This window comes from Musca autumnalis, unplaced genomic scaffold (assembly GCF_047663935.1).
Source record: "Musca autumnalis isolate F117 unplaced genomic scaffold, ASM4766393v1 scaffold_4, whole genome shotgun sequence".
In the NCBI taxonomy this organism is placed as follows: Eukaryota; Metazoa; Arthropoda; class Insecta; order Diptera; family Muscidae; genus Musca; species Musca autumnalis.
In genome coordinates this window covers 111,513,329-111,533,275 of record NW_027411977.1, presented here as the reverse complement: position 1 = coordinate 111,533,275, position 19,947 = coordinate 111,513,329, and the positions used below count along the sequence as shown (strand labels likewise).

Below are 19,947 nucleotides of genomic sequence, written 5' to 3'. Positions count from 1 at the left end.
ATGAAATAATGTTATATAATATAAAATTATGTATAATATATAATACGATGATAAAATTAGTGAGAAACAAACGGTTATGTCATTTAGGTTATGTCGTGTGCCCCTATACATTGTTTTCAGTTAAATATCTGCTTAAAGTGACTTCTAAAAATTGTCAAAAGTTCTGAAAAATAAAATCTTTAAAAGCTTTTTATGTGGAAGCTTTTTTGTCGGATCACTTTATAATTAATATTTTATGCAATCTTACGTAAAAACTCATCAAAATATCATACAGGGATACGAGGTTGTAAAAAGTCATAACCCTAATCAAAACAGCCAAAAATAAAGAAAATCAAAAATCATTTTTGTACAAATGTCTGAATTTACTCAGAAAGACCCTTATGTTTTTACAGCAGACAGATATCGCCCACAATGTTTGGGCCATTATGCCTATGAAATCGTCATTGATCCCTATTATCTACGTCTAGTACAATGGTGAGCAAAATAGGAAAAGAGAAAATTTAAGAGAGAATTAATATTTAATTTTTCTTATTGTTTCATTACATATTTAGACATTTTTAAGCTCTAATGTTACCTAAAATCGTGCTACAAATTAATATTTATTACAAATTATTACAAAAAATACTTAAACGTCCAAGTGTTGTTGAATTAATTAAATTAAGAGTATTTTACAAAAACCACCAGTGGATGGCCGTGCACACCAGTGGTCTAGTATGAACATTTCCAGCATGAGTACTAAATAAGACCGATTATTGATTTTAGGTTTTTCCACAATAAACAAAAATAGAATTTTCCAATTCAATAAAACTCCCAGAATATTTGTTACACATTATACGATATTTACTTACATACATTTAATCTGATACATATTTTTCTTTAAACACGTAAACTTAAATCATATTTTGTTTTATCCATGGCATGTAGACAGCAACTCTCGTATAAACACCGGGAAAACCAGTGCGGGCACATTCATAGCCATACGAAACGGTACCAAGTAAAAAGTAACGATATGTAGATCCAACCAACTGCAAAAGGCAAAAAAAAAAACAATTCAAACAAAATTTTCCCAAACATAATACAGATGATGATTCAGCACGATCTTCCATGTAGTAGCCATCAATGAAATACATGTGAGTGAGATATTTAATAACATACAAAGTTTTTATTACAAACCTACCTGTGGCATCATTAACGGACCACCGGAATCCCCCTGACATGCATCCACATTGGAATTACCAGCACAAATTACCTAAATAATACAAATTAAATTATATTTTTATACAATGTTGTGTTGTTTGTTTTTTTTTTTAACGAATTGCGTTTGCGAATAAATGAACCACCAACCAACCTTATCGCTGAATTGCACGAAATTAAAAATGGTGCGATAACTTTGCTCACACGACTGTCGGCTTACAATTGGCACTTGAACATCCATCAAAACGTTCGACGTAATTCCCTGATGTTTATTCGCTCCCCAGCCGGCCACAAATGGATTCATACCAACAAATTCTTGGGTGAGGAATGTCGATGATTCGGGTAGGCAAATTGGTGCGATGTAATCTAATGAAGAGTGGAAAAAAGTGAAAAGATAATCAGAACGGAATATTCTGAATTGGGTTTTTGTATCCTCTGAGAAGACATAATACCAAATTATAGCACTGTCAGAAATTCGAAAATTTTACAAAAAAAAAACCTCGAAATAAAGTGGGCAATACCGGTACACTGATGGCTGGACGACTGGACCTGGATATATGTATATGGATTGTTTTTTGCAAGTGAGTTTTCTATCATCTGGGAACACACCATCCAATTAATAATCAATTCAGTAGAAAATGTGATTCCTCAATGTGATTTTTGAAAAAACAATCTTCCAAATGCTAGTTGGGAAGTGAGTGATTTTGACATTTTCTTTCTACAAAAGACAGTCCTTTCGAAATACATACATAAACCCAAATTTACATGGAAAAGTGTACGTTTGCGTGTTATTTCGTATGGCTTGTCGGTCGCATAGATTTCGTTTCGACGGTGTTTACATGATAGGAAAATTAATTTTTTTTTTTCACTTCGGAAGCGCAAGAAACCTTTCGGTCAACATACATAAACAGGCTATAAGTAAATCTACCTCGGCATCCCCATACGTTACTACTACACCCATACATTTCATGTATGGAATTTGTCTGTACTGGACAGACTGGTGTACGAGGGCTGAACGATATCTATCTGGCCTAACAATGAAAACGCGAATATTTACCATCAAACATAGATTTATTGTTTTCTTAAGTAGTCTCCAGCATGATTTATAATCCCTTTTTCCACTCCGATTTAGACACCTCCAAAACATGGTTTTTGAACGCTTTTGCAGCACCTTCTGGCTACGAAAATGGTTTACAACTCCTTTTTATACCCTCCACCATAGGATGGGGGTATATTAAGTTTGTCATTCCGTTTGTAACTCCTCGAAATCATCATTGTAGACCCCACAAACTATATATATTCTTGATCAGCGTGCATGACCGTCCGTCTGTCCGTCTGTGGAAATCACTCTAGCGTCCGAACGGATTGAAGTAGGTGGATGAAATTTTGGTAAAATCTATTATTTGTATGTAGGACTTTTGGTATTGAAAGCGGGCTATGTAGGTCCACGTTTTCGTATAGCCCCCATACAAAGTGACGCGTCGTCGTTTTAAGGAAATTTTAGGATATTTGTCCCATTTGACCACCGAATTGGTTGCAATTTGGCATTTTGTGTCTCCAGAGACTAAAAAATATTTCTACCACATTTTGTTTATATAGGTCTACGTTTTGGTAAGCCCCCATATAACGTCACTTTAAGATATTTTGAATGTATTTGTCCATTTGACCACAGAATCGGTTGTAAGTTTGTATTTTGTGTTTCCAGAGGTTAAGAAATATTTCTACCATAAAATGTTTATACGAGGGTGGTTCGGAAACTTCTTAGCCTATCAATGAAAGAGATTAGTTAGTTTTTCAAAAATATTTTTATTTTTCAATATAATCTCCTGAAACTTCAATACACTTAGCCCAACGCTTTTCTAGCAATTCTTAGAGATGGTATTTACCGGGTATTTACCCGGTAAATACCCACACGGTGGGTAAATACCGGGTTTTTCCCTATTTGTGGGTTTTTATTTGGGTATTTACTATATTGAATCGCCAATACAACATCTTACACCCAATTCTTGGGTATAGGCTGTGAAATCGTTTCAAAATGGACGGTTTACAATACTTTAAACAAGTGGGTAAATACTTGGGTAAATACCCGAGTATTTACCCAAATGTTGGGTAAAAACTCTTTTACTGTCGAACCACTTGACGTAGGCTGACGAAATTTGGCTCAAAACTTTCTTATATCAATAGTATTACAGGTATTGAAAATGGAGTCCCTGGGTCCATGTTTTGATATAGCCGCCATATAGCCGTACCTCCCGATTTGAGGATTTTTCACCTATTAGCCACATTTTACAACCAAATTGGCTGTAATTTGGCAGAGTGAGTCCCCAATAAGTGTAAAATATCCTCGCAAACATTTGTCAACGTAGGTCCACGTTTTCTTATAGCCCCCATATAAGGGTACCCCGATTTCGAGTATTTACCCAAATATTGTGTAAAAACTCCTTATCTGCCGAACCACTTGACGAAGGGTATAGGCTGTGAAATCGTTTAAAAATGGACGGTTTACAATACTTTAAACAAGTGGGTAAATACTTGGGTAAATACCCGAGTATTTACCCAAATGTTGGGTAAAAACTCTTTTACTGTCGAACCACTTGACGTAGGCTGTCAAAATTTGGCTCAAAACTTTCTTATATCAATAATATTAAAGGTATTGAAAATGGTGTCCCTGGGTCTATGTTTTGGTATAGCCCCCATATAGCCGTACCTCCCGATTTAAGGTACTTTTCATCTATTAGCCACATTTAACAACCAAATTGGCTGTAATTTGGCACAGTGTTTTCTCAATATGTAGAAAATATCCTTGCAAAAATTTGTCAACATAGGTCCACGTTGTCTAATAGCCCCCATTTAAGGGTACCCCGATTTCGAGTATTTACCCAAATCTTGGGTAAAACCTCTTTAACGGCCGAAGCACCTGACGCAGGCTGACGAAATATGGTTGAAATCTTACTTATATCAAGAGAACATTTTGTATTGAAAATGGGTTCTCTGGGTCCACGTTTTGATATAGCCCCCATATAGCCGTAACTCCCGATTTCAGAAACCCATATTGGGGTTACAAGAAAATGTAGTCCTACGTTGACTATTTTTTGCAAGGATATTTTATACATATGGGGAACTCACTGTACCAAATTACAGTCAGTATGATTGTAAAATGAGGCTAATAGGTAAAAAATACCTTAAATCGGGAGGTACAGCTATATGGGGGCTTTGCAAAAACATGGACCCAGGGACTTCATTTTCAACACCTTTAATACTATTGATATAAGCAAGTTTTGAGCCAAATTTTGTCAGCCTACGTCAAGTGGCTCGGCAGATAAAGAGTTTTTACCCAATATTTGGGTAAATACTCGAAATCGGGGTACCCTTATATGGGGGCTATAAAAAAACGTGGACCTACGTTGACGAATGTTTGCGAGGATAATTTATACTCATTGAGGACTCCTTCTGCCAAATTACAGCCAATTTGGTTGTAAAATGTGACTAATAGGTGAAAATACCTTAAATCGGGAGGTACGGATATATGGGGGCTATATCAAAACATGGAACCAGAGACTCCATGTTCAGTACCACAAGTTCTGTTGATATAAGAAAGATTTGAGCTTACGTCAAATGGTTCGGCAGTTAATGAGTTTTTACCCAACATTTGGGTAAATACTCGAAATCGGGGTACCCCTACATGGGAGCTATTAGAAAACGTGGACCTATGTTGGCAAATTTTTGCAAGGATATTTTCTACATATTGAGAACTCACTATGCCAAATTTCAGCCAATATGATTCTACAATGAGGCTAATAGGTAAAAAATACCTTAAATCGGGAGGTACGGATATATGGGGGCTATATCAAAACATGGAACCAGAGACTCCATGTTCAGTACCAGAAGTTCTGTTCACATAAGAAAGATTTGAGCCAAATTTTGTCAGCCTACGTCAAATGGTTCGGCAGTTAATGAATTTTTACCACACACTTGGGTAAATACTCGAAATCGGGTTACCCCTATATGGGGGCTATTAGAAAACGTGGACCTATGTTGACAAATTTTTGCAAGGATATTTTCTACAAATAGAGAATTCACTGTGCCAAATTTCAGCCAATATGATTGTACATTGAGGCTAACAGCTAAAAATACCTTAAATCGCTATATTAAAACATGGACCCAGAGACCCCATTTTCAATACTAGATGTTCTCTTGATATAAGTAAGATTTGAGCCAAATTTCGTCAGCCTACGTCAAGTGGTTCGGCAGTTAAAGAGTTTTTAACCAAAATTTGGGTAAATACTCTAAATCGGGGTACCCTTATATGGGGGCTATTAGAAAACGTGGACCTATGTTGACAAATTTTTGCAAGGATATTTTCTACACATTGAGAACTCACTGTGCCAAACTACAGCCAATTTTATTGTAAAATGAGGCTAATAGACAGAAAATACCTTAAATCGGAAGGTACGGTTATAGGGGGGCTATATCAAAATATGAACCCAGATACCCTATTTTCAATGCTAGATATTCTCTTGATATAAATAAGATTTGAGCCAAATTTTGTCAGCCTACGCCAAGTGGTTCGGCAGTTAATGAGTTTTTTCCCAACACTTGGGTAAATACTCGGGTATTTACCCAAGTATTTACCTACTAGTTTAAAGTATTGTAAAACTATCCATTTTGAAACGATTTTAAAACTTAACCCAGAGATAGGGTCTAAGATGTTGTATTGGCGATTCAATATAATAAATACCCAAATAAATACCCACAAATGGGTATTTACCCGGTATTTACCCAATTTACCCAATTTACCGGGTATTTACCCATTGGGTATTTACCCATTGGGTATTTACCCACTGTCCATCTCTAGCAATTCTATCCCTTGATTAAAATAGTTTTCCTCAAGGTCTTTAAAATAGTGGTTTACAACTGTAATTGCATCTTCATTTGAGGTAAAACGCTTGCCAGCAAGGAATTTTTTTAGATTTGGGAACAAGTAAAAGTCGCTGGGAGCTAAATCAGGAGAATAAGGTGGGTGGTCAAGCAACTCGTACTTTAATTCGTTGATTTTAGCCACTCTTGTGCGCTGTCTTGATGAAAAATTATTTTTTTGTGTTGTAAGACAGGACGTTTTTCTCGAATTTGTACATTTAATTGATCCAAAAGGTTGCAATAGTACTCTGAATTTATTGTTTTACCCTTTTGCAGATAGTCAATCAATAAAATACCTTTGAAGTCCCAAAAAAACGTTGCCATAACCTTACAAGCCGACTGAGTTGTTTTTGCCTTCTTTGGGGCACTTCCTCCAGCTTCAGTCCATTGTTTGGATTGTTCTTTTGTCTCTGGAGTATAGTGGTGGATCCATGTCTCATCAACAGTTATGAAACGACGCTTAAAATCCATTTTATTTCGCTTAAAACAATCCAAACAAGCTTGAGAAATGTTCTTATGCGTTCTTATGCGTTTCTGATCGACTGTTAACAAATGCGGCACCCATCTTGCAGAAAGCTTTTTCATCTTTAGTTCTGCATGCAAAATTAAATGGACTCGATCATTTGAGATGCCCATGATATTAGCAATTTCACGCACTTTTATTCGTCGATCATTTAATACCATATCATGCACTTTGGCTACAATTTATGTTGTTGTTGCTGTTTTTCGACGTCCACTACGTGGTTCATCTTCAATGCGTTGCGTTTAAATTCAGCAACCCAATTTTTTACTGAAGGAGCAATTTCACCTAACACATTCATCATATCATTATGAATTTCTTGTCGCGATAAACCTTTTTTATGTAAATATTTAATGACAGCACGCATTTCTAATTTTTCCATTGTACAAAAATTGCGGATCCGTCTTTTTTGAACACCTGTTTCTATATGAAGGAGTTGCCAGATCGAAACAAAATTTAACATGTGTTCATAACAGAGATGGAAGTTTCCAAAACACTTATTTCGTATTTGATGGTTTTAGCCTCATTATCGCAGCGATATGGCTGAAAATTGGTATTTATAACACTTTCCCCCGGAAATTTGTAGGTATAGGTCCACGACTTCATATAGCCCCCATAGGACGGTACCTCCCGATGTTCGGTATTTTGATGGTTGTGGCCTCAATATTCCACCGAAATGGCTGAAATTTGGTGGTTAGTCTTCATTTGGGTATAAAACATTCCATATAGTCCCCATAGGACAATATCTCCCAATTTTTGGTATTTTTGAAGGTTTTAGCTATACTATACTGCCAAAATATATAGGTCGACGTCCTCAAATACCCCCTTAGGATCTTACCTACCGATTTACGGTATTTTGAAAGTTGTGGCCTCAATATACCACCGATATGGCTGAAATTTAGTATTTAAATTGCCATGGGAGTATAAAATATTGCAGAAGAGAAATAGCAGTATAAGCCAGTTTCTTCAAATAACCCCCATATAAGCGTTCTTCCCGATTTTCGGTATTATAAGGTGGCGTCATTAATACCGCATCGAAACGGATGAAATTTAATATTTCATCTCCGTTGGTGGTATAAAACTTCCCACCTTAAAATTTCCGGTATTGTTCCATGTTTTTATATACCTGTTTCTTGATATGCTGGAATCAAATAAAGTCATTGGATCCCCAGTTAGAACTGTACGACGGATGACCCATCAATTCCACGTTTTGTCCGGTCAAACAGGCGCTGGTTTGAATCGAGGTGTGAGAGCTCGCATTGTCATGATGCAGAATGATTCGTCTTCCCTTATTCGTTTTTCGAATTTCTCAGGATACTTCTTGCAAGCAAATTGTAGAGTACCACTCAGAATTAATCGTCCTACATTTCGGAAGCTGTATAGTTTTGCCAAAGAAACAGTCGACCACTTGCTTCGAAGTGCTTCTTACATGAACAACTTTCGTCGGATTTGGCTCGATTTCGAAGACCTAAGCAGTCGATTCCTGTTTGATTCGTCGCCTGTTACGATCATATAAACGTCGGTTGCAGCACAACGATCGTTTTTATTTAAATTCCTTTGCACCAATCCACAAGAGCCACTTTTTCAGCAATTGTCCATTTTTGTTGAATCTAACGAGAAAAATCCATTTTTGCTGCCAGTTGTTCATGCAATATCAAATGTTAGTTACTGGAAGAAATGTCCAAGGATGGTTCTATCTCACAGTATATAACATGGCGATCTTGCATTATTCGTTCACACACGGCTTAATTTTTTGTGGCACAACGGCCGTATTTATATCATTCACCATAATATGGAGGGTATAATTAAATTTGTCATTCCGTTTGTAACACTTCGAAATATTCATCGGAGACCCTATAATGTATGCATATTCTTGATCAGGGTAAATTTCTAAGTCGATATAACCATGTCGTCTGGCCGTCTGTTGAAATAAAGATACAACTTGCAATTTTTAATATAGAGTTTTGTGATTTGGTATAGAAGCTTCTATTACTCCTAGGATGTTTGGTATTGCAAATGGGTCCACGTTTTGATATAGCCCCCATAGAACGGTACCACCCGATTTTCGGTATTTTGAAGGTTTTAGCCTCATTACCCCACCAAAAAGGCTGAAATTTGGTACTTAGTCTTCGGTAGGGGTATAAAACTTTACCCCAGAAATTGGTCGGTATAGGTCCACGCCTTCATATAGCCCCCCATATAAAGGTACCACCCGCTTTTCGGTATTTTGAAGGTTGAAGGCCTCAATATTCCTCAGAAATGGCTGAAATTTGCTATTTGGTCTTCCTTTAAGGTATCAAACTTTCCATATGAAATTTGTCGGTACAGGTCCACGCCTTCATATAGCCCCCATAGAAAGGTACCACCCGATTTTCGGTATTTTCAAGGTTATGGCCTCAATATTCCTCAGAAACGGAATATTGAACGGAATATTAAACATTACATATGAAATTTTTCATTATAGGTCCACGCCTTCATATAGCCCCCATAGAAAGGTACCACCCGATTTTCGGTATTTTGAAGGTTTTAGCCTAATTATCACACCGAAAGAGCTGAAATTTTGTACTTAGTATTCGTTGGGGGTATAAAACTTTCTCCCAGAAATTTGTCGGTATAGGTATTAAACTTTTCATATGAAATTTGTCGGTATAGGTCCATGCCTACATATAGCCCCCATAGAAAGGTACCACCCGATTTTCGGTATTTTGAAGGTTTTAGCCTAATTATCACACCGAAACGGCTAAAATTTTGTACTTAGTCTTCGTTGGGGGTATACAACTTTCTCCCAGAAATTTGTCGGTATAAGTCCGCGCCTTCATATAGGCCCCATAGATCGCTACCTCCTGATTTTCGGCAGTTTGAAGGTTGTGGCCTCAATATTCCACCGACATGACTGAAATTTGGTATTTCCATATGAAATTTGTCGGTATAGGTCCACGCCTTCATAGAGCCCCCATAGAACGGTTCCACCCGATTTTAATGTAATTTGACGGTTTTAGCCTCATTATCACACCAAAAAGGCTGAAATTTGGTACTTAGTCTTCGGTTTTAGCCTCATTATCACACCAAAAAGGCTGAAATTTGGTACTTACAGGGTGTTTTTGTAAAAATGCTTGCCTGTCACACGAACCGTTCGTACTAAAACGTATACGTTCAAAATTTGGTTCTTGTAAAATTTTACGAACCATTCGTTTTTATCTAAAAGCTTACGTCTATTTCATAAAAGCTTTTATATTTCAGGGTTTCCATGATACTTATTTTGTGAATTTTGCATAGGCATCTGCACGTAAAATTTGCTACTTAATGGCAACCCCGATAAACAGATGACCAACAAAAAATAAGAAAAAAATGTAATCAAATTTGCCCAAAAATAATTGTGATAATATGAAGAAACGGATGTACATATACGCGTGTGCTTCTATGAAAATAAATAAAATTGAATTCCCTTCCAGTTTGCGTGTGTTTTGTGCCATTTATTACTCAAATTATTTAATTTTCATTCAAAACGATGGGTCTTTTCCATTCGTTTATTTTTGACGTATTCGTTCGTCTGATTTTGTTACGAAAACCAAAAAAATTACGAAAATAAAAAGCTTTCATTTGTTTGTCACACGAATACAAACGTCAACCGCTATGAAAACCAAATTGTGTCTTCGTTCATGAAATCGACGAACGAATGGGCAAAAACATTTTACAAAAACACGCTGTTAGTCTTCGGTAAGGGTATAAAACTTTACTCCAGAAATTGGTCGGCATAGGTCAATGCCTTCATATATCCCCCATAAAAACGTACCTCACGATTTTCGGTATTTTGAAGGTTGTGGCCTCAATATTCCTCAAAAACGGCTGAAATTTGGTATTTGCTCTTCGTTTAAGGTATTAAACTTTCCATATGAAATTTGTCATATAGCCCCCATAGAAAGGTACCACCCGATTTTCGGTATTTTGAAGGTTGTGAACACAGCAACCAACCGAAATGGCTGAAATTTGGTATTTAGTCTTTGTTAGAGGTAAAAGCCTTTTTGACTGAAACTCCCGCTTTAGGTTTACGTTTCGATATAGCCCCCATAGAACGGTACCTCCCGATTTTCGTTATTCTGAAGGTTGTCTCGTCAATATTCCACCGAAGGACTGCAATTTTTTTATTTGGGTTAGGTTGGGTTGGGTTAAAAAGAGGGGCGAGTAATCGCCACATGCCCATACATACACTTAAGCCAGAAATAGGCCTGTTGTGCGCTCTAGACAAGGTTTCTTTGAAGAAGGGGACTCTATTGTACTTTATTTAAGGAACTCTGTGCCCATAACAAAATCCCGTAATTATTTCAGGTCTTCTGATTAAGATCTGGTATTGTGTCGTTACCTAAAAACTGGTATCTGGTGTTTGTAAAAGCGGGGCATTGGCAGAGAAAATGCCCCAGTGTTTCGTCATCTTCTCCGCATGCCCTGCATATGCTGTTGTCTACACAATTAATTTTGTGCAGATGAGCTTGTAAACCCAGATGACCTGCAAGGACACCTGTAAATCTACTTAACTATGTCTTACCAAACAGTAATAGGTTTTTATTTTTGTCCACATTTGGGTGTCCCCATAGGATTTTTGTGGGTTTTCCCTATTTCGTCTCTATTCCATAGGGATAAGTGGACATTTTTGCCCAAGTTTTTGCATTGCGTTGCGTTCTCTAAATTTACTGTTGCTAATTCCCTTTCATTTTTGCCAGAGGATTTGCTATCTCATTACCTCTATTCCCCGCATGTCCCGGAACCCATATCATACACACCGAGCCATGTTGAGAATAACTGTTGAACGAATTTATTCAATCCAAGACTGTTTGTGATTTTACTGTCTTGATGTTATTGCTTTGATTGCAGTTTTCCTGTCCTGTTGGCATTAAGCCAGTTCAGACACTCTGTAATCACTCGGATCTCCGCTTGATGGACCGTATTGTGATCCGACAAACGAAGAGATATTTCGGTCTCTGGTTCTTCAATAAAAAGACTCAGTCCCGTTCTCCCACCTAGCATGGAGCCGTCTGTATAACAACAGTTTACTGTCGGCATTTGTGCTAGAGTTCCGCCAATCCACGAGTCTCTGTCTGGAATTAATGCTTCGCATGAGGCAGCTACAATTGTTTCAGGTATACGGCCTGATACAATGTTATCCATTGACTCTCCCGTTGTTACCCGTAGAATGTTTTGATGGCATGTTACGTGGTACCTACTGATCCACTCGTCCATGGCTTTAAGACTGATAGCTGCGACGGCCGCTTCATATCTCATTTGGATTTCAATTGGGTGTATATACATATATAATAGTTTCTAATGCCCTCGTTGGTGTTGTCCTAATTGCGCCGCTTACTGCCAGTGTTCGAAAAGAAACAGTACACTAAAATAACGTACCGTACCAGGTACGGTATCACTAAAAAATATTTTAGTGTACCGTACCGGTACGCAACCACTAAAAAATATTTTAGCGTACCGTACCGGAGCACAACGAAAATTGTAGTGAACCGCAGTCGGTACACTAAAAAATCGTAGCGTACCGCAGTCGGTACACTAAAATATCGTAGTGTACCACTGGTCGGTTCACTAACGCACCGGTAATGTACCACACATGTGTTTTTTTAATTATGAGGAAATATGAATTGTTTTAAGCTTTCTTGGGAAAGAAGACAAGTATAATAAATAAAATTCAATATTGTATAAATTAATTACATTTTAATCGTTTATAAATATTGAGAAAATTACTAGAAAATATAATGTTGTTTAAGAAAATCGTGAATTATAAAATCATTTACATGAATGAGTAAAGAATAATTTTACTTTTTTTGATGTTATTAGCATTTTTTGGAAAAAGATTATTCAGAAAAATTTAATATTTGCTATACAATCCACATTAATATTACCAGTACCAACAAAAAATACCCATCTATTTTGTTTGTAGCGAACAGTACTGTTCATCACTAAGGGTTTTTTCCAAGCTATGTTTATTTACACATTTAAAAGTATTTGTAGCCAAATTACAAATTTTATTATGATTTTTTCAATATGGAATGTATTTATCATAACACCAGTATGAGGTTACTAATTGATGTCATAAGGATGTTTAAAAATCCCCTCGTGCAAAATCATTATTATTGGCGGCACCAATAACAGAAAAACTATTCATAGCAAGGTAATGTGGACTATCAACGAGAATTTTGCCTGTTACTTTGTGGTACTACTGAAAAGGACGAAGCAGTAAAACTTAGTAGTTCGTATTGTTGGAACAATGAAAATAATATACGTATCTGTAATGTAACATACATGTGTTTTTATGAATTACTAGCAAATGCCCGCTACTTCGTATGCGGAAAGGAAACGAAATATATATAAACAATATTTAATACGGGAATGGTGAATACTGGAGATTCTGTTGTACTAAGACCTATTTTTGTTACCAATATTTTTTCGATTGTAGTCAGAATTTAAAAAAAAATTGCCGTATCGCATCCCTACGCAGCTACCATATTTTTTATTTCTAATTTCCAAAACTACGTATCATATTGCAAATTTCAGATTTGACTCCTGGTTTTACACCTTCACTAACACAGCATTCTCTTCCAGTACGAATTTCCAAACACTAAACTTTATCTCACCCCTTCACAACAACAATCACGCACATTCACAATTCAAGGTTCTAGCTTTAGCAGTTTCGCTCAGAACCCGAATAGTTTTCGTATATCCCCATATAACGGTACCTCTCGACTTAGTGTATTTTTAAAGAAGAACAATTGTATATTTTCCAATTTTCTTTAAATTTGGGCCTTGAATACTCAGAGGATATAGAAGTTTAATTTAAAAAATCTCCACTTCAATCCACGTTTATTAGAGGAGATATTTTGAAGATTTAGAGTATTTTGAAGATCGTCTGCACATTTTCCTACCGAAATTCGGAATTTGTGGCATGAAAGGTTAGAAAAGGCATTGAAGGCATTTCAATTTAGGATTTTTTAATATCAGGGGTAAATACCTTCTAGTTAACAAAATTGTCGCATTAGACCACGTTTTCAAATTTACATACCAAAGCGGTCAGAACAAAAAACATTTTTTGAAAAGATACTTCACGTTTGACTACTTAATTTCAGTTCATTATTTAGAAACTCCTTGGCGTTAACATCAAATCAATGGGGCAATATTCAGTACAATTTTTCAAACTCAGAACTTTGTCTCAAACTTTAGAGCGATCTTCATAACAAATATTTTTCCATTTCGTATTTTTTGTACAAATAGCGTATTTTTAAATTATATAATCCCAGCTTTGTTCCTACACCCAACACCAAATTTAGTACCTTAACTATTTAAAATGGTTTTGGTATCAACATGTTACCCAACTTTTCCTACACATAGGTAAACGTTTCAAAAATTACTTCCTTATATTCAACATATGGTAACATGGGGCGCCTTCGCCACTGGGGCGGCTACGCCAGCACCGATTTTCTCGCAAAATACAAGTGCTAGAAAAAATCCGTGAAGAATGAAGATCTATCATCTCCCAAAAGTTGGCAGTTGTGTCATAGGTATGATAGCGGACGCACGCGGTTTACTATTTTCAGGGTATTGGGAAAAATATTTATGGTAGGTATATTTTGTGATATCTTCTTTACCTTTTGTGATATCAAAAGCACATTTTATAACGTTAGAAAACAACTACTGAAGAGTATAAATCCCAATAATTCGCATGAAACAAGTAAATGCAAATGTCAATATATTAATATTATGAAATATGTAAAGGGTGGGGCGCCTACGCCATGATAGCGGCGTGGTGGGTTAATGCTAGAAATTTGTCATGTTTAACTTAAATTCTTTATACCATAGATATACCACACTATAATATGAAGTTAAAATCAAATATTATCCTAAACGTATCTTGTTTTAGTTATATTATGATTTTTGTACCTAAATTCAAGGCACCAACTTCAATTAACCGCTAGAATCGGTTACTTTTTGTGAATTTTAAAATAATTTTTAATTATTCAATAGAAAACATGTTCCTTTTTTGCATGACGTTGATATTTGAGGAAGAAGTAAGGTAAATTACAGTTTTAGAGTCCGTTGGAGAATGTTCAATATCGATGGCGAAGGTGCCCCATGGGTGGGGAGGCTTCGCCACTTTTTACACATTTTGTAAATTCTCAAAAATAATATTTTAAAAACAAAATTATAACCATTTATATATCAAAACTTATAGTCAAGATATGCTAATATTTGTACCAAAAATAATATTTGAAAAAACTTTAACGGTGTCGGTATGAGAACATTTTGAACAAAAACGTGGCGAAGGCGCCCCATGTTACCATATATCCTAACCCCAATTCAGTTTTCCAGTTTTACCAGTTCTTCTGAAACCCATTTGAGGACTATTTAGTAGTTTTTGTATAAATAAGTAGGAATTTCCAAACCTCCTCCCTACCTCCACTCTAAAACCAATTGCTAATCTAATACCGAATTTCAAAATTCCAGTTCTACCCTTTACAAAATCACAAATTGTACAAAATTCTATACCATATAGCCTGTATTCCAGCTCTATCCGTTCACCCAAATCCAAATTGTACTAAATTTAGTACCATTTAGTACTATTCGTGCACTTATAGTTCGAATTTCCAAAAACCTTTCTTTGTTACTCTCCACAAGTTACCCTAATTTCAAATTTCAGGATTCCAGCTCTATCCGTTCACACAAATCCAAATTGTACTAAATTTAGTACCATTTAGTACTTTTCGTACCCTTGTAGTTCGAATTTCCAAAAACCCGTTGGTACATCTTTTTAGCTCTCCATCAGTTACCCTCATTCCAAATTTCAGAATTCTAGCTCTTACCGTTTGCCTAATACAAAGGGTACCATATTTAGTACCTTTTAGTACTATTCGTACACTTCTAGGTCGAATTTCCAAAAACGCAGTCTTATCTCACCCCTACACACCAACAGCAACCTACACCCAAAATTTCAACTTTCTAGCTTCAGCGGTTTCGTCTGGGCGCTGATGAATCAGTCAGTCAATCAGTCAGTCAGTCAGTCACTCACCTCACTACTCTTTTATATATATAGATGAGAAAATGTAAAATATTTAATGGTTTTTTGTTTTATTATGGAAGACTATATAAATTGACCCCATAATTGTGTTATATACATATGTATATCCAAGATATTTGTATAAAGTAATAAGGCACGTGTTGGAGTCACATTGATGTTTTTTGTGCCAAACGAACAGTGGAAAAAATACAGATATAGCGCGCCAAAACTTAAAAAAATCACATACGCCTATGTAAAAATTATTGGTGCAGTATTGATCTAAGGTGTCCACAGAATCTAACGACAGTTAAAATAATTTGTTTTACATCAGCCAAAGCAAAATAACGTTTAATTTTTTGTTCACAATTTATGGACTGGTTTTTATAATATATTTTAGTAGTAAATTTGCGATCGTCGCACATACGAGTAATATAGGCCAAAAGTTGATCAAAACTCAACATATAAAAATCGTGTTTTTAAAAACAAACTATTGGTAAACAGTCACCTGACCCTTTTCCCCATTCCCTATGACCATCCGCAACTATCTGCGGTTAACCAATCCAAAGCAGCAGCCGATTGAACTCAGCTATAATGAAAGCAAAAAAGTACATTCTCAAATATTATAAAATGAAGTGAACATTGAAATAAAAATATTTTCGCGAAAATTTATAATTTTCAAGGTTTTTTGTTTTTGTATATTCTCCGTACAAGAAAAGCTTATAAAAGTTCCAAATTGTTTTTGCAGTTTCACTCTTTAATAATGGTGGTACGTCTCTTCCTTCATGCATATTTTTTATGAAAATTTTTAAGATACCTCAAATTTCAAAAGTGAAAAAGTGCATGATGCGAACGTTTGCGGACCATAATTACTTTTGGTGATTTATGCACTGAAGTCTTCTACATTAGATCCAACCATAATATATTGCGCATATTTGCGCCATTCTGAAAAATATCTCATTTTTATCAACTAAAACCATTGAATTATTTAAATATGGAAGTATTTAAGAAAAACATTTACAATATAGAAATATATTTTGGTTCCAGCGTTCGCCAAATCTACTTATTTTATTTGTATCCATGTGTATTAGAGCTCATAAAAATCGCCAAAGATAATTGTTTTTGCATCTTCACTATTAGTTTATTGTGATACATCCCGTCATTCATAGATATGTTTTATGATAACTCAAATTTCAATGGTGAAATACTACATGATGCGAACGTTTGCGAACCATAGTTACTTTTGATGTTTTATGCAAGTTTCTGCAGATTATGGTGATTCAAAGATAATACGCTACGCATAGTTGCGCCAATCTGAAATAATCATATTTTTCTCCACTGCAATCATGAAAACCTTTAAATTTGTTTCTGCAGTTAAATAGGAAAAATTTATGTAAAACAATTAAAAAAAAAAAATAGAAAAATATTTTGGCAACGTTTGCCAACACTAATTTTTGATCTGTCTTTTAGCCGGGGCTCTTATTTATCAGACTAAATCAAAACTTTTGATGAATGTTTGCCCATTCGGAAAAATCTCTGGTTTTTCTGAAGTAAAATTTAAATAATATATGTAAAACAATTTAAAAAAAAATACAAAAATATTTTGGCAACGTTTGCCAACACTAATTTTTGATCTGTCTTATAGCCGGGGCTCTTATTTATCAGACTAAATCAAAACTTTTGATAAATGTTTGCGCCATTCGGAAAAATCACTGGTTTTTCTGAAGTAAAATTTAAATAATTTATGTAAAACAATTTTAAAAAAATTACAAAAATATTTCGGCAACGTTTGCCAACACTAATTTTTGATCTGTCTTATAGCCGGGGCTCTTATTTATCAGACTAAATTAAAACTTTTGATAAATGTTTGCGCCATTCGGAAAAATCACGGGTTTTTCTGAAGTAAAATATGGCTAAGACAACAAGTGCGCACAAGGGTTATAACTTTTTGCACTTTTTTGCAAATATCAAAAATACCACCACATATCCGTGTAGAAATAAGGTAGGTAGGCTTGTACCAATTTTCAGCTTGATCGGACCTATACTACGCCTTTAGTGCATTATTTACCTCATATCCGATGCTAATATATATGGGAGCTATATCCAAATCTGGACCGATTTTCATTATTTTCTACAAAAATAGTCCTTGGACCAATGATATGATTTGTGCAAAATATTATATCAATCGGATTATAAATGAGGTTTTTAGGAGTTTTAATCAACTTTTAACATATATTACTCCTATGTGCGTCGTATGCAGTCTTCCTACAAAGTAATTTTAAAGCTTTTCGTGAAGACAGGTGAGCAAAAAATATTTTATATAATATGTTATTTATTGTAACTCGGATTTTACACATATGTAAATCACGTGACATCCGCTTTTCTTTCAAATTCTGTACTTTGTTAAAGCTTCTTAGTTATATATAGTTCTTACCAAATTTGTAAAGTTTTAGCTGCAACAAACTGCAACAAAATATTTTATAATTGTTTTTATTATTATTTTCTATCTAATATTAGCAAAATTCGGGCGGTACATTTCTATGGGGGTCATATCAAAACATGAACCTGTGCAGACAATTCTCCGTCGGAATATTTTATACTCCCAACGTAGACTAAATGCCAAGTTTCAACTAATTCGGTTGGATAACTTGGCTACAACCTTCAAAATAATCAATATCGGCGGAACCGTTCTATGGGGGGCTATATAAAAACGTGGACCTGTACCGAAAATTCTTATAGGAATGCATGTATAACCCCAACGGACACTAGATACCAAATCTAAGCCATTTCGGTGGGATAAATTATGGACAAACGTAAACGTATTCTCCCAGCAGAAAGTTTGAGTTTTTGGAGGCATTATTCTCATATTCTTACCATGCCAGAACTACCAGGTAGTGGTATCACACCAGCTGATCGAATATGAAAAGTAAAATCACTTTATAAAAAAATATTTTTGTTGTAATTTCCCCAACAACATAAAGAAAGTTTTGACATAACATATTCAAATTTTTACGATGCCACTACCTGTGTAATTGTGCCTTGATTCTTACCATTTTTTTGTTACCTATTACAAACGGATTTTATGTTTTATGCAATTTTATTTTAATTAATTCAAACATATCAACATTAAAACTTCAACAGAATAAACATATTAAAATTTTAAAATATACTACCTGGAGACTCAATCTTTAGTGATCCGACTGTGGCTGTTTTGTTTGTTCATGTGGATTGGACAACAAACATAACCTTTCTATGAATTGACTTTTGCCGCAAATAAACATCCTTATGACACCAACATATTAACGTTATTCTTTTCCATTCACAGAAATGGTTTTATGATACATGCATTATCACCCCTTTTTACTTGTAAAAACTGTCTAATTATTTAACTAGGGAACAAATAATATTTAAAAAGCAGTGTTTTAATATGTACATTGACTACAAGGACCCTAATGAGCCCATAATAAAAATTTCTCAAAGCGAGTAAATAGAAATACATACATTAATAATATGGGTTTTAAACCTAATACTATAATAGAGAGTAAATTTATTAAAATATGTATTGGTTGGAAATTTTAGCTAATTTCATAATTTTCGTATACCGACCGAATTTACCACATTCGTGCATTTAATTTATATAATCTTGAATTTTGTTACTATTCTTGCCCTTATTTTCAAAAACATCAAACATATAATTTTTCATCACAATTTACAAAAAACACACGTGCGGTACATTACCGGTACGTTATAGTGGTACACTACGATAATCGTACTGTACCGCAGTCGGTTCACTAAAAAATCGTAGCGTACCGAAGTCGGTACACTAAAAATCGTTGTGTACCGCAGTCGGTACAGTAAGATTTTCGTTGTGCTCCGGTACAGTATCACTAAAATATTTGTTAGTGTTTGTGTACCGGTACGGTACATTATCGTAGCGTACCTATCCACCTTGGTACGGTACAGAACGGTACGGTACGATTCCATAGTGTTTATTTTCGAACACTGCTTACTGCACATTCGTCGGACTTTCAGTAGGATTTTTATATTACACTTTTTATCCATAGCTGTCCACCAGACTACTGATGCGTATGTTAGAATAGGTCTAACTACGCTTTTGTATAGCCAGTGTGTCATCTTAGGATTATAGCCTATAGCCTATATTCTAAGGTTGACCAACATCTATAAGCTTTGTTAGCTCTCTCTTGAATATGGTCTTTCCATTTAAGTTTCCTATCCAGGATTACTCCCAGATATTTAAATTTATTGGAAA

At 35.2% G+C, this 19,947-nt stretch overlaps 1 protein-coding gene across 1 annotated transcript in view; it reads right to left on the bottom strand.

The window, feature by feature from the left end:
* Positions 1–818: 818 nt before the first annotated feature.
* LOC141402730 (uncharacterized) overlaps positions 819–19,947 on the bottom strand; it is a 57,366-nt gene continuing 38,237 nt past the window's right edge. Inside the window, exons 5-7 of the mRNA XM_073984613.1 lie at positions 1,349–1,560; positions 1,178–1,249; positions 819–1,025 (exon numbers count right to left, since the gene is read on the bottom strand). Of these exons, the coding sequence (XP_073840714.1) occupies positions 891–1,025; positions 1,178–1,249; positions 1,349–1,560 (419 nt within the window). The 3' untranslated portion in view covers positions 819–890. The remainder of the gene's footprint in view (positions 1,026–1,177; positions 1,250–1,348; positions 1,561–19,947) is intronic.